The following is a 16,178-nucleotide window of genomic DNA, read 5'->3' as shown; positions in this document are numbered from 1 at the left end:
TTTGCTCATTCTTATTTACACGCACACTCACTTGTTGCTTACTCGCTCTCTGAACCTCCCTCAGACTGATTCTTACTCATTCATCAACTCACTTGCAGTCACTCTTACTCTGACTCACTCATTCTCATTCCCTCCGACTCACTCATACTAACTTACAGAGACTCAATATCAATCGTTCTTTCTCCCCACCTGTCAACGACTCTCACCCAATAACTTTCACTCACACACATGCTCACTTGACCAAACATGCTCAAATATACACACTCGGTCTCTCTCACACAAACTGTTTCCCGCAAACACACACATACCATTTACCTTGGTTACCAGCAAAAGCCTCATTCCAGTTCCTGGAGCGACATTTTGTATTACAATAATAGGGAATAATAGACAAGGAGAGAGGAACGCCAACTAAAACAGTGTACTGCTCCTGAGACCAAGAGTCTCAAAAGTAGTGCAAGGGATAGAAGGGGATATCCAGGGGCCACAGCTGCTACCCTGGCAACCATAAATTAAGTCTATAAGTTTGTCAGGTACCTTTTACTTTGAGGTCATCATCTGGCTGGTGGATATTGTCAAGTGGTGAGACTGTGACTGAAAGTGAGCTGAAAACTACATACTGTTTTGAATCCCCACTTTTTGTGACATAAAAAGCTTTACATTACATTATAAAATCCTTTTTAAGAAAACAAACAATTAAATACGTTACCAAAATCTTGCATAATCATTGCATGTGGCATTTTGCACTCTGGAATCTGTAAGCCAAGACCACCGCCACCACAAGAATCCATACTCCACACAATACATTCACAAAGATGTTTGCTGGAAAAAAAAAAATCACTACATCAGAAAAGAGGAACCATTTACATATAAACTACCACAAAATAACAAGCATTGGAAATGCAATAGGTCTCGCATTAGGAAAGTTTGAGCTATTGTTATTGTAAATGACACTTTTTTAATGTATGTGTTCGTTTTGAAAGTAGCAAAATTAATAGCTTTGTCAGTTACAATGTCAATAGTTTTAACTTTTGCAAATGTGACACTTATAGCATTTGTAATGCAATGTGTGTTGTATTTACGTGACTTAGATGTATTGATATTACAAATAACAATGGATTTTAATTTTGTAAATAATTAATACTTAAATAAAAGTTATTGTAATTTATAATGGCAATAGCTTAAACGTTTATAAATAACTTTTGTGAAGATTATGTTCAGTGTATGTTATTGTGACGAAAATCCAAGAACATTGCATTTGCACCTACAAACACACAGAGCCACACACATATAGATGTGGTGGTGGTGGATCTGGGGGATATGGTGGTGGTGGAGATGGTGGATGTGGTGGTGATGGTGGTGGATGTGGGGGTGGATGTGGTGGTGGATGTGGTGGATGTGGTGGTGATGTGGTGGTGATGTGGTGGATGTGGTGGTGGTGGATGTGGTGGTGATGTGGTGGATGTGGTGGATGTGGTGGTGGTGGTGGATGTGGTGGTGGTGGTGGATGTGGTGGTGGTGGTGGATGTGGTGGTGGTGGTGGATGTGGTGGTGGTGGTGGATGTGGTGGTGGTGGTGGATGTGGTGGTGGTGGTGGTGGATGCGGTGGTGGATGCGGTGGTGGTGGTGGAAATGGTGTTGGATGTGTTGGATGTGGTGGTGGATGTGGTGGTGGATGTGGTGGTGGGTGTGGATGTGGTGGTGGATGTGGTGGATGCGGTGATGGATGCGGTGGTGGTGGATGCGGTGGTGGTGGAAGTGTTGGATGTGGTGGTGGTGGTGGATGCGGTGGATGTGGTGGTGGTGGATGCGGTGTATGTGGATGTGGAGGTGGATGTCATGGTGGATGTGGAGGTGGTGGTGATGGTGGATGTGGTGGTGGATGCGGTGGATGTGGTGGTGGAGGATGTGGTGGTGGTGGATGCGATGGTGGTGGATGCGGTGGATGTGGTGGTGGATGTGGCGGTGGATGTCATGGTGGATGTGCAGGTGATGGTGGATGTGGTGGTGGATGTGGTGGATGTGGTGGTGAATGTGGTGGATGTGGTGGTGGTGGATGCGGTAGTGATGGTGGATGCAGTGGTGGTGGATGGGGTGGTGGTGGATGGGGTGGTGGATGTAGTGGTGGTGGATGTGGTGGTGGTGGGTGTGGTGGTGGTGGGTGTGGTTAAAGTGTTGGTGGATGTGGTGGTGGATGTGGTGGTGGATGTGGTGGTGGATGTGGTGGTGGTGGATGCGGTGGTGGTGGATGCGGTGGTGGTGGATGCGGTGGATGTGGTGGATGCGGTGGTGGATGTGGCGGTGGATGTCATGGTGGATGTGCAGGTGATGGTGGATGTGCAGGTGATGGTGGATGTGGTGGTGGATGTGGTGGATGTGGTGGTGGTGGATGCGGTGGTGATGGTGGATGCAGTGGTGGTGGATGGGGTGGTGGTGGATGGGGTGGTGGTGGATGTAGTGGTGGTGGATGTGGTGGTGGTGGATGTGGTGGTGGTGGGTGTGGTTAAAGTGTTGGTGGATGTGGTGGTGGATGTGGTGGTGGATGTGGTGGTGGTGGATGCGGTGGTGGATGTGGTGGTGGTGGATGCGGTGGTGGTGGTGGATGTGGTGGTGGTGGAGCTAGAGGGAGTAAGATAGAGAGAGAGGGAGCTAGAGGGAGCAAGGGAGAGAGACTATTGGCATTGCAAATGTAGACCTCTAACCACTTATCAATAATGTAGGACAGTGGAAATACACACTTAAAGCCCACTAAGATCAGAAACCGCTAGGAAATATGCTAAAATTAACAGAGCGTTTTGAAATAATAGGAACATTGAAATATTTATCTTCACGAGTATCACTACAACTGATGGTATTCACGTTACTAACACGTCATGGCCAGTATCAGAAGAACACTGATTAATAAATGAATCCTTATGCTGCAATAGATCAATAGGTTGTTTGCATACTGGAGTTATGTTGTCAGTCGAGTTATTAAGAAAGGTGAAGCTAGACACATTTGCACTTTTTTTTTAAATTAAGTGCTTTTAGGAGGAATAAGACGAGTGGGATGGAGGTGTAAAGGCGCAACATTTATTTTGAACATTCTACACAGAAGTCATCAAAGTCGGTTTGTGAAGGGAACGTTTGCCAGCAGCGTGGTTTCTTTGCACTGACAAACTCATTTTAAACCGGCCTCAAGAGATCTTGTTTACAGTGACAAAATCCCGAGTGTTGGGAATAATGCTATGAGTATAGGACAATCATTTAACAAGTCAGACATAATGAGAAAGGGGCAAGGAGAGGAAAAGGATATACACGGCTGCAGCCTTCCTACCACAAGCTTCTCCCAGCGTGCGCTCTGTAGCAGGCCATGCAGTGAATAATTAGGGGAGGAGATGTGCCGGCCTGAGTCAGAGCGCACGCTGAGAAGCGTGTAGAAACGGTTTGGTGAAAACAAGAGAAATCTGTGGGCAAGAAACTTGTGTGTGCCTATTTGTACGTTTAAATTTCAAGTCACTTCTGTGGTATTTTTAACTACATCGCTGCTGCAGCAATTCCCCTCCTGTGCTGCAGATCCTTTATTCCCATCATTTCATGACGAGCTCAGCTCGTCATCAGCACAGCTCAACCGTGCCTCATGACGAGCTGAGCTCGTCATGAGCATCGAAGGGGTTAATAGATCTTGCCGTGTGTATTTGATAAACAACAGAGGACAGACGTACATAAAAAACCTTAGATGTTCTCTAGAAGTCTGACAAGTTGCTGATTTTGTGTTAATTGAACTTAGTTGATCGACTTGGCCCACTGTTATTCATGATTGTTTCTCCCTTTGCTTAAAAACAGATCACAAGTCAGTAATGTACTTTTCAATTATTTCATCGGAAAATGTAAGTCCGCATGAATGTAGTATTAGCACGTTTAATGGTCTGTGTGCCAAAGGATTAACCAAAAAATTGTTAACGGAAAGAAGCCTGTTTTCAAAGTGCCAACTTTTTTCGTACTGAGTTATTTCAGATTTTTCCATTTAGAAGCACTAACATATTGTGGAACTGCTACACAATTGAATTGTTTCTCCATAGCTCAGAAGGTCGAAAGCTGAGTTGGCCTTTCCAGGTTTTGAATATGTGGTCCGCAGCATGCACACACGTCAGCAGTGAGCATGTTACTAAGCTAATTTCCCTGCATAAATCATCCATATGCATTTCTTAAGCAGATGTTACCCTGCAGCTTTATTCCTCATGTTAGGACCCTGTTTTTAAAAAGGTGAAGCAACAATTGCCTACAGTGACAAAATCCCGAGTGTTGGGAATAATGCTATGAATGTGTGAGAGGTGTGGGAGGGAAGGCAGAGAAGGGGAGGGGGGAGGAGAAATGCGACACGGCGGGCAGGGGAGGGGGCGGAGCGGGGAGAGGGTGTGAAAGCAGCAGGGGCCTGGAGTGCGGCTGAGGGAACAGACGGCGATTTGGTGATGTGCACGCGCATTTTAGGTCAATGCGCTTGCGCATTGACCTAAAAGCCACGGGCACAGCACCAAATCGCCCAGTTAGTTAAAGTTTGTTTAAAGCCCTATATCCTCGCAAGCTCGATGCGTGCGCATCGTATAGCGAGACCTAAAAACTGAGCAACTCATATTAATGACAAGTACAGAATAAGTATCTGCAATTATACTGTACAATCTGCATCCGCTTATCTAAGAGTGCACCAGCATGCGTCGCATTTAAGCTGTTCTTTTTTAACTACTGATCAATAAAGCTTCACTGCAAAGGTAGGATTCATTTCAATGGAAATCTACTCATGTAAGCTTATGGCCCACATGCATCAAGCGTTTTTGCATTCGCAAACGGGGCGAATCGCAAAAATCGGCCATTTGCGAATGCAAAAACCTTTTTTGGGATGCATCATTTTATATACTTTCATTTTTCGCAATTTAAGAAAACGCAATTTGTTGCGATTTCTCAAATTGCGATAGCATTTAAGAAATCGCAAATTTTGCGATTTCTTAAATGCTATGCATGATTTATTTTGATTTGCGAATTCACAATTTGGAAGGGGAAAATTACCATGATGTAAACCTTCATGGTAATTTGCGAAAAGTTTCAAAAATGCAAAAAAATGCATTTTTGAAACTTATATTTTACACACACACATGCCCTTGGGACATGTGTGTGAATAAAATGTACTTATGTGACATTTCAGGGGTGCAGGGGCGGGGGTCCTTTGGAACCCCCCCTGCACCCTTGAAATTGCATTCTCATTTTGCGATTCCTTAATTGCGAATTCGCAAAATGAGAATGCCTTCCCATTGATTCCTATGGGCCTCTAGGCCCATAGGAATCAATGTAAAGCGATTCCTTATTTGCGATTTGCAATTAAGGAATCGCAAATAAGGAAAATTAAGAAATCTCAAAAACTTTTGCGATTTTTTGATGCATAGGAATTTGAGATTCCTAAATTGCGATTCCTTAATTTTCGCAATTTAGGAATCACAAATTCCTACAATGATGCATGTGGCTGGAAGTTTCACAATTTACTACAAGTTTTTCACAAATCCAATAAAAATACAATGTTAAACTCTGTATCAAGAATTGCAAGTGGGGGAATATTGGACAGAAGCAGTTGAGGAGAGGGAAGGATATAAGATTGCCCCATTTCTACCTACCATCCTCCCACAAAAGCAAATACTGCATCAGAGAAGTTATAACTCCAAATTCACCATAAGCACACTTCTTAGGTTATAAGAATTAAATTGGGAAAATACTATTCAGAATTGTGAGTTTCTTTATCTTTATAGATGCAGCCCTAAAAGGCGCTTTTGCATGCTTTATTTTAATAGTTAATTTTTCCTTTACAGGACAAATAGGTTCTTTGTGCAAGGTGATGGATCATTATAGCAAGACGTAACACTGTTGGCTCCAAGCAGGAGTACCTACAACATGAGCACAAGTGTGGAGATTCTGCATCTGGTTCTCATTAGCCTTAAAGGACAATAAAGAACTCCGGGTCTCCCCATAAAATTCTCTTTCACTAGCAACTGTCTCTGTTGACTCCCCTCCATTCCCACATGTTAAGCAAATGGCAGTGCTCAGGAAGGCGGTCCGTTCACCATATCTTCATATTTCTGTGTCTATAGTTACACTGTCCTCCTCATGAATGTAGACAATACACTGAGTGGGTGGTTCCCAACCTCCATCTTGTGCTATGTCATACAAAGGATAACCCAAACCGGGTCTCACTGGTAACAGCAAATAGACACACTTGTAAGTATTATAGAGTCCCGCTACCATACATCATGCATTCACACACTTTGCATTCACATACGGATGTCAGCACAGGGTCTGGTTGTGACCCGAGTGGAACTTTACTCATAAGCATTGTGCCCATATACCCGAACAATTAAGAAGTGCTGTTAACTACTGATCACTAAAAGCGCAGTATACTGCTACTGTCACACACTGTACATGGCCAGGCACAAAGACAATAGTCTTTGTGGATATGCTTTTGGCAACCCTCAATGACCTTAGTGGCAGGCTCTGGTTCTTAATGTCAATTTCAGACCTAGGCCACCAGAGTACATGCAGAATTTCTCAAAAGCCACGTTCTGCCTGTTATCGGGTGCATCAAGATTTGGTAGCAAATCGCCTGTGCGGGGGTGCCTTGACCGGCTTCCGATTCACACTTGTTTCTTTCAAAGACCTGACTTTTATTTATAAGACTATATATCAAAGCACCACAAAGTCTATAGTACCAAAGTCTGTTGATAACCACCATAGCAGTAGCACAACTCTGCAATCTGAGATTTCTGAATCAAGTCCACCTTCGTGTTCCCCAAACCAGGATGATAAGCTTTAGAGATCAAGCATTCTTCATTGCAGCCATCAAACACCCAAGAACAACCTTTCTGCTGTCATGAGTGAGAAAACTAATTTAATTACTTTCACGAAATCCCGTAAACCTGGCTCTTTTAATGAGTAGATTTCTCCACTTTTCTATATTTTCTATCTATGAATGTATTGTTTTTTAGTAGTTTCGTTCTCGCCAAGAAGCTCTGCTAATATGGCTGAGATACCCGCCACCCCCTCTCAACACGATCCCAAAAGGAGGGAAACCGGAAACAGTTCTTAAAGTTTTTGGATGTGGGAGGGAGTGACCCTCCCGCGGCCGTATTTATTAAAACAAAAAATTAAACATTAAACGTTTCATGTTATGTACAATTTCATTATCACATTGCGATGTTTGGCTAATCTTAACATATTCTCTAATACAGAGGTTCTCCTAGCCGAACTAGCATCCTACAAAAAACATTCTCTATAAACATTGAAATTGTACATCCTAACGTTTAAGGGCCAACGGCAAGGTCATAACCGGTGTCAAGATCCCTAACCAGACTTACCCCTCCCATTTGGGAAGGGCGACAGCACAGAGGCTTACCTCAAGTGCAACTACTAACAATTTCCCTTGACTTGTCGGGGGCACTTAAGACTCGACGCCATTTAAAGGTCGTTCGAATACTTGTGTGTGGTATCTAGAAGGTATCGTGGACCTCCCCCCACCCCACACAACTTACCGCATCTGCCGTCGCAGATGACACTGGCCCCGGGAAATTCCTCAGGAGGGGGCTGTAACCCCTCCTACACAGGAAGGGGCCTTGACCGCCTTTCCTTAACTTCCGGCGACCCGCCCTTAGACGGGACCGCCTCCCCATTGAGGGGCCAATGGCCACCTCCCCCGAGCGCTCCCATCCGTGTTGGGTGACGCCCACTCATAGGGATCTACCAATTAGTGCTCACCGATCATGACCTTACCGCCTACCAAAAAATAAATACGACAATTCTTACTCGAACCTATGAAAACATTGGTCGCTACGACCGAAAGCATGCTTAAAAATACAACACTACATCACGTCATTTTAATCGTAACAACCTAAACGATATTCACCATACTTTATTATGATAAACAACAAAACTGAAACTTTCACAACCTGTAAACGAAAACAGCAAAACATACTTAGAAAATTCACTTTATTGCACAACAACTTGCTGTCCTCAGGGGCTGGTGGGTGGGTCAAAATTGGCTCTTCGTTCTGTCCCGAGCTCACGTGTAGCGAGGAGGTGCAGCTTCGGAGCACAAGAACAAGAGGACGTCTTCTGGTCTTGCGTCTCTTTTTATCCGTCTTCAGGGCGGGCGTAAACCCGCCCCTGCCCGTCCCGGGGGCGGGGCTGGTTACGTCGGTGTCTAGGCCAGCCCACTCTAGGGCGGGAAAAAAGCGCGCCCCGGCTACGCCGCTTCGGGCATACCAGCCGAGACGCGCCTCCCGCCAAAAAATGGCTTCCCGGGGGGATCGAGGCACTCCGCCATACGTTCGGGGGGACCGAGTGGTCGCCCCTTTCCATATGGCTGAGATACCCGCCACCCCCTCTCAACACGATCCCAAAAGGAGGGAAACCGGAAACAGTTCTTAAAGTTTTTGGATGTGGGAGGGAGTGACCCTCCCGCGGCCGTATTTATTAAAACAAAAAATTAAACATTAAACGTTTCATGTTATGTACAATTTCATTATCACATTGCGATGTTTGGCTAATCTTAACATATTCTCTAATACAGAGGTTCTCCTAGCCGAACTAGCATCCTACAAAAAACATTCTCTATAAACATTGAAATTGTACATCCTAACGTTTAAGGGCCAACGGCAAGGTCATAACCGGTGTCAAGATCCCTAACCAGACTTACCCCTCCCATTTGGGAAGGGCGACAGCACAGAGGCTTACCTCAAGTGCAACTACTAACAATTTCCCTTGACTTGTCGGGGGCACTTAAGACTCGACGCCATTTAAAGGTCGTTCGAATACTTGTGTGTGGTATCTAGAAGGTATCGTGGACCTCCCCCCACCCCACACAACTTACCGCATCTGCCGTCGCAGATGACACTGGCCCCGGGAAATTCCTCAGGAGGGGGCTGTAACCCCTCCTACACAGGAAGGGGCCTTGACCGCCTTTCCTTAACTTCCGGCGACCCGCCCTTAGACGGGACCGCCTCCCCATTGAGGGGCCAATGGCCACCTCCCCCGAGCGCTCCCATCCGTGTTGGGTGACGCCCACTCATAGGGATCTACCAATTAGTGCTCACCGATCATGACCTTACCGCCACAGGTCCGGATAGTTGACCGGCTATCCGGACCCCCCACAAAACTCCTACCTAAAGGTCATGTTTTAACGATTTTAACCAAGCTAGGAAGTCTCCTATGAGTAACTCATTGCCCACCCTCGACAAATGCACACCATCCCCCAAATACATACTGTCATCACTAATACAACTATGTGAGATCGAATGCAATGTCTCGGAACGGAACAACCTACTCACTTTGTTATTCAATTTTTTAACGGAATGATTCAAAGCAGGGATCGAGATAGCCCCCCGCCACACTTTTCGTGGGATCATATGAGACCACGCAATTACACACCCCGGAACTCTCCTTGCTAACCAACTTACCGTGGAAAGCATAGCTTCCAGGAGAAGTCGTCTACCGGTGGTGACTAAATCATTGCCCCCCAAATGTACTATGACTATGGACGGCGGTGACCTCATCCGCTCTAACAAACCCTCAAAGAATGCTTGAAACTGGTCAATACAGAGACCGCCCCTTCCGTGGAAGGACACTCTGTACCCGTATTCCCCAGGTACGTGAATCATATCACCTGCTTTGAATACGTCTGCGGCCCGTCTCACGTATGAGTGGCCTACGACCCACACCTCCTTTCTCTCAGCCGGTGATGTGTGACCGCTGGCCTGGTGTTGGGTCAACTGCACAGTCCGCCCTGCCGCGTAGGCTTGCGCAACTGAAAACAAACAAAAGACAAGAAGCGTGATTACATGATTACAGCTTCACAACATGTGCAATCGCACGTACCTCTTATAACAATTGGAGGACCAACGCCCCACACGTTTCACTTGTTCTACATTAAGACCCCTGGCTGTAGCTTCAGTAGCAGCCCCTATACGAAAGGAATGGGTCCCAAATTCACCCGGGTCCAAGCCCGCTGCGGCAATGGCCATTGCAAGCACCCGCTGAAACTGAAACCTCGTCAGCGGGGTGGCGTCTATATGCCTCAACAACGTCCCCCCCCATGATGCCACCCTTCGTGCTAGGTAATCTTCTAAGCACTGTACCGGACACATGGATGACTCGGGAATCCTGCGAATGATCGTGCAGTCCCCCCTCCCATCTTGGTCAGTCTTGGACCTGAGAAAGGAGACAACCATCGCATCACCCCTGATCTGAACATGTTCCCTGCACAAGCCCCCCGACACATCCTGTTTGTTCCTTGCAACTAGCTCACTAACTCTCATAGCCCCGTGAAATGCCAGCGTAAATGCAGTCCGGAACAAACAGGCCTCGAAAGGGGACGAGCATGTGCTAGGGAGTGTGGCCAGTAACTGGGACAATCTATCAAAACCTATCGGTCGTCTTATGTCCACTTTGCGACCCTCAAGACGTTGCCACCCACGCAGCGCTTTCTGTACTGTAAAAGACGCCGTTGGGTCCAGGATGCCATGGGCCCTGGCAACAAAGGAAATGGCAGCACGATGCCTTTGGGCCGTAGCCACCGATTTCCCAGCCCTACGTAAGGACATCAGAAAAAGTACTACCCACTCTTCCTGACCCCACAATCCCCCTCTCTCTGCCCCTAAAAAGGCTAAATAGGCCTGAAACGCCCCTTCATATGCCTTCCTTGTCCTGGGTGCTAGACTCTCTCCCACGAGGTGACGAAGTTCGGGGCACCGAGAGACCAGAGAGCTTCGGGGAAGGGTGCCGGCTCTGGGTCCGCTGAAGGAAGGAAACCCGAGAAAGCCTGCATGTGAAAACGAGACAGTGCATCAGCGGCCTGATTCAACACCCCTGGGACATGTTTAGCTCTGAATATCACGTTCAGTTGCATACAGAGTAGGACAATTTCTTTAAGCAGCCTCAAAATCAATTTACAACGGGCTGCCTGACTATTGATGCATTCTACCACGGTCATATTGTCGGACCAGAACACAACAGAATGATCTCTGAACCCTTCTGGCCAGGTTCTCAGGGCCACCAGAATGGGAAAAAGTTCCAGGAAGGCAATATTACTCGTCAGCCCTTTTTCGTGCCACCATAGGGGCCACCTTTGTGCCGACCATTTTGTGCCAAAGATGGCGCCAAAGCCTATGCTTCCTGCTGAATCTGTCCATAGCCCAAGCTCTTCGGAGGACACGGCTGGCTTGTTCCAGACGACTCGGCCATTGAAGTCCGCCAGAAATGTTAACCAAATCCGCATGTCCTGGCGGACCTCGGCCGATAACCTCGTGCGATGATGACCCTCTTTTAGGCCAACCATCGCTTGAGCAATTGAACGGGAAAAGGGGCGAGCCATTGGGATCACCCTCAAGGCAAAGTTCAACTTTCCCACTAATTGTTGCAACTGATGTAGCGTAACCTTGGATACATGTAAACATACTTGGAGGGCTGCCCTGAATTTCAAGATTTTGCTAACTGGTAAACGGAAACACCCCTCCCATGAGTCCAACTCGATCCCCAAAAACTCGAGGCAAGTCGTGGGACCCGTGGTTTTACCCGGTGCCAATGGTACGCCAAAATGACCCATCAACACACAGAATTCAGCTAAGGCCTGGGCACATGCGGGATTTCCGGCGGGGCCAAGGAACAAAAAGTCGTCAAGGTAATGCATCACATTTCGAAAACCCGTTTTCTTAGTGAACACCCATTGCAGGAAAGTACTGAATTGCTCAAAGTAAGCACATGATATAGAGCATCCCATTGGCATACACCTATCCATGTAGAATGACCCCTGGAACCCGAATCCTAGCAGACGCTGATCGTCTGGGTGTACCGGGAGCAACCGGAACGCTGACTCGATGTCTGATTTCGCCATCAGCGTCCCGGGCCCCAGGCGATTCAAGATGGCTACTGCCTCATCAAACGATGCGTATCGCACCGAACAAAGTTCTGGATCAATTGCGTCGTTCACCGAAAGACCATGGGGAGCAGACAGATTATGGATCAAACGGAACTCACCTGGGTCCTTCTTGGGGACCACCCCTAACGGAGAACAAACGAAATCTGGTACCGGGGGTACACTAAACGGGCCGGCGACCCGACCCCGGCTAACCTCTTTCTGGATTTTTTCTTGCACTACAGATGTATGTTGTAAAACGGAAAGTTGGTTTTTGCACATCCCTACACCCTGAAAGTCCCCTACCGGGATGCGGAAACCATGTGTAAAACCGTTCCGCAGCACCCCGGCAGAAGTCCGATCCGGGTAGTTGCTGAGCCAGGGAATCATTGCCAGAGTATCAATCGGGGTTGGTAAAGGCGCCCCTCGGCCTAGCTTAGACCTGTTTGGCGCCTCCCTTACCCCCATTCTCACTCGTTCTGGCTCTGCACGATGACTCAGGATGGGATGATCCACACGTACTACATTCGTGTTTGAATTTACATGACCCCGGGGGCCTGGTACACTTCCCCTTGTTGAAATTAAAACAGAAACCCTTTCTCCCTGTATTGCCCGCGGGCCTCGACTGGTCGTCGGTGCTCGTACTTGGTCGAAAGGGCGTCCCCACATTTTGGCGGGAGTAGTCAACAACATTGCTCCCGACCAATGGCATTCTTAACATTCCCGATTCCTTCATCTTATCCCATGTTAGAGAATCGTAACAATCCCAGGTCAAACTCTTGTTATGTTCCTTTTCTTTCCTGAACAGATTGTCGTAACAAAACCAATGGTTACCCTGATATGTTGTCGAGTAACCCATAATCCGTGATTGATAAACGGGAAACTCAGGGAGCAACTCGGGCTTACGTTCCCCCAAAATCGATGTGAAAATACCCCATGCATTGCCCCAATTGCCAATGTTCTCGTTTACCTTAAAGGCGGCCATCTTTGCGCGCCAAACACTCGGATGCATTAAGTCCTTCTGACTTTTCACATGCTCCACATCATAATGATCAACAAGCAAGGAAAAAATATTCACGTATTCCCCTGCCCAGATCTTTTCCTTTATGGCTAAAGGCACATGTTGTCCCAATCTCTCTCTACGAGAGGGTGCTGACTCGTCCCTTGCGATCGGCAATGGCCGCTTACCTGAACTGGACGCAGCTTCTGCCGCTTGCGGCTTGTCTATCCCCGCCAATGGCGCAGCCACTCTAGCTGCCTCTCTCTTCTCACGAAGCCCTTTTATCAGCGCCTGTGCCTCGGCGCCATCACTACTATCCCCCAACCAAGCTGCTAGCTGTGCCGCCAGCTCGGGGGGCATGTCATCCTTGGGTGACGGGGTGACGACAACGGGGATTGGATTTCCCTCCATTGGAACTGGGGTCGGCGCCTCGAGCGGTGCGGAGGGAACCGGGACGTCTCCACCGGCTGGAACCCTTCTCGGTCTCTTAGGTCTACCCCCAGCCGGCACCGGGCCCGAACCCTCCTCCCCGTCTCGCTCCGCCAACCGTCTCTTTATCTCGGACACTTCCTTGCAAAGGTTCCGCACCATCTGGTCGGTCGACATTTTCTTCAGGACTTTCTTTGGCATCTCTCCGAGGAAGTATCTGGAAGACAAAGAAAAAGATCAAAACGCTCAAAATTGGCTCTTCGTTCTGTCCCGAGCTCACGTGTAGCGAGGAGGTGCAGCTTCGGAGCACAAGAACAAGAGGACGTCTTCTGGTCTTGCGTCTCTTTTTATCCGTCTTCAGGGCGGGCGTAAACCCGCCCCTGCCCGTCCCGGGGGCGGGGCTGGTTACGTCGGTGTCTAGGCCAGCCCACTCTAGGGCGGGAAAAAAGCGCGCCCCGGCTACGCCGCTTCGGGCATACCAGCCGAGACGCGCCTCCCGCCAAAAAATGGCTTCCCGGGGGGATCGAGGCACTCCGCCATACGTTCGGGGGGACCGAGTGGTCGCCCCTTTCCAATAAACTTGCCAATTTGGGGGTTCCACACACACGCACCACTTTCTATAAATGGAGTCAATGTAATTATTTTAATATATATTTGTTGTACTTTACTGGGTTGAGAGTATAAAACCCAGAAAAAGAACATCAACCCTGTTTTTACTTCAGGTTGCATTTACTGTGCAACAACAAAAATCAGTAGTCTAAAGAATTAATTAGCACAGAATTGTGTAACAGAAGTCACCCAGTTAATTAAGAGCCAAAGAACATCAGATGTCCAGCACTAAATAAGTACTGCCACGAAAAGCTGACGGTCCTAAAAGGAAACAATAAAAACAAGCAAAGGCAAAGCCAATAGGTGTCGCCTTTGGGATCTTATAAGTATTTAGTTATGCAGCACAATATCCTTGGTGCAACAACAAACGGTTTGCTGGCTAAACACTTAAGGTCCCAAAGGCGAGACCCATTGGCTATGCCAATGCTTGTTTATTTTTGGGAGGGCCAGGCAGATGCATTTTGCAGTCAGGCCACTCATTTCTAAAGAAAACTATGCACTTGAGTGCGCTTTTCATATCTTTTATTTATTGCTCCAATATGGTGTTCTGCCATCTAGCAACCATAAATTAAAACAAAATGGCCACCACACTAATGATGCGTCCATTCTCATTAATGATGATGCATGCTTACATATGCATCACTGTGCTTATGTTTGCCGTTGCTGTTCAGTATATACAATAACCTTTTTTTTTTTTTTTACTTTTGCTGATACTGAGCCACATAGACACAGGCAAATCTAATGGGCCTGCTTTTGCAAAGCTAAAACGTGAGGTCTATTGTCCTTAACAATGTTTCTTTGCATTTAATCAATATTCAATGGATAAACACCTAAAATTGTGTAATTTGAATAACTTAGTATTAGGTAGAAGTTCAGCAAAACACTTCAAATATTCTGCACACAAATGATAAGATTCTCAATACATAATATGGTTCTTAATCGAATGTGAAAAAAGATAAAAGAGTAATGGATTATAAATTGAACATGTCTAAGGATTATTTTGTATTGAGAAACCTGTAATTTGTGTGCAGATTATTTCAAGTGTTTTGCTGAACTCCTACCTAATACTAAGTTATTTGATCTACACAATTTTAGGTGCTGAACCATTGAATATTGATTGAGAAGTCAGGAAATGTTTCCCCCTTGGAAGTTTAGGGGAGTTGAACTTCCGGTTCTGTACACTAAAACAAGTATTTATCTGTCCCTACAGTGGGGTAAGTGCGGTCATTATTGCCTCTGTTCCCTTGTAGTTAAACAGTTGTGCTTCTTTACATTTACCTCACGGCCATCATTACTGCTTTTCAAATCGGTATATCTCGATGAGTAGAAGATCAACCCAGCCCATAGCACTTTTTGGAATTCTGCACAAGAGTCACACATTAATGCGAGACAATGCAGTCTACTATTTGTGAATTTATCACACAGTAGCTGGTGAGGAGTCCTGTAAAAGCCTAGAGACTTCCAAGTGCCCAGCAACTTGGTACTCTCTGTTGGCAAGCAAGTCTTGAAAAATACAGACAAGGACGAACGGTATAAACAAATGGAGGAGTAATACATTTCTCGTTCCGGACAATTTATTATGCGTGCTTTGCAAACTCGTATTTTATTCCCAACAATCATGTTTTACTGATGTCTGGCGTGGTTTTGTGTGATAGGGAGGAACGGCAGGAAATCGATTTCTTCACGAAGAACAGTGTGCAAATGGCACTAAACATTATAGGAGCATTGTAATTGGCTGGAAACGTTTTTTTTGTAATTACTTCAAACATTTTGTATACCATAATCAGAACGTTGTTTTTGCGAAATTGACAGTTTGTCACTGAAGACGTTTAGGGGTGAACGACATTTCTTCTCTTGGTTCTTAAATTTCAATCCATGCGGGCAAATTACTTGGGTCTAAAGTATCTTCACATTTAAGCCATGCGGAGGACGCTTAGGTTAAAGCCAGAACGAGTTTAAGTGAGGAACATAAACTCTTATTTGAAAAAATGTGCTCCTCGTCAGTGAGCTCGGGCTGACGTTCTAACCTAACCACACACCAGGTTGTTATTTTTTCGTGCTCGAGGTATTGCATTCGGCGCTGGTGAAATGGTGAGTCAATTTTATGATACATGAGCAGAAGAAAAAAGATGATGTCACCCTACCACGAAGAAGGTCAGGATCCCGGGAGACATATTACCCTGAATATCAGCGAATACATTTATCTAGTCCGATGTGAAC

At 46.4% G+C, this 16,178-nt stretch overlaps 1 protein-coding gene across 1 annotated transcript in view; it reads right to left on the bottom strand.

Annotated features, from left to right (window-relative positions):
• The window catches only part of ZNF711 (ZFX family zinc finger ZNF711), a 177,939-nt gene that overhangs the window by 137,008 nt on the left and 24,753 nt on the right, over positions 1 to 16,178 (bottom strand). Inside the window, exon 2 of the mRNA XM_086918776.1 lies at positions 707 to 819. Coding sequence (XP_086774902.1) covers positions 707 to 788 — 82 coding nt within the window. The 5' untranslated portion in view covers positions 789 to 819. The remainder of the gene's footprint in view (positions 1 to 706; positions 820 to 16,178) is intronic.

The sequence above is a fragment of the Lissotriton vulgaris genome, chromosome 4_1 (assembly GCF_964263255.1).
Source record: "Lissotriton vulgaris chromosome 4_1, aLisVul1.2, whole genome shotgun sequence".
Classification (NCBI taxonomy): Eukaryota; Metazoa; Chordata; class Amphibia; order Caudata; family Salamandridae; genus Lissotriton; species Lissotriton vulgaris.
This window is presented reverse-complemented; position numbering and strand designations above follow the sequence as displayed.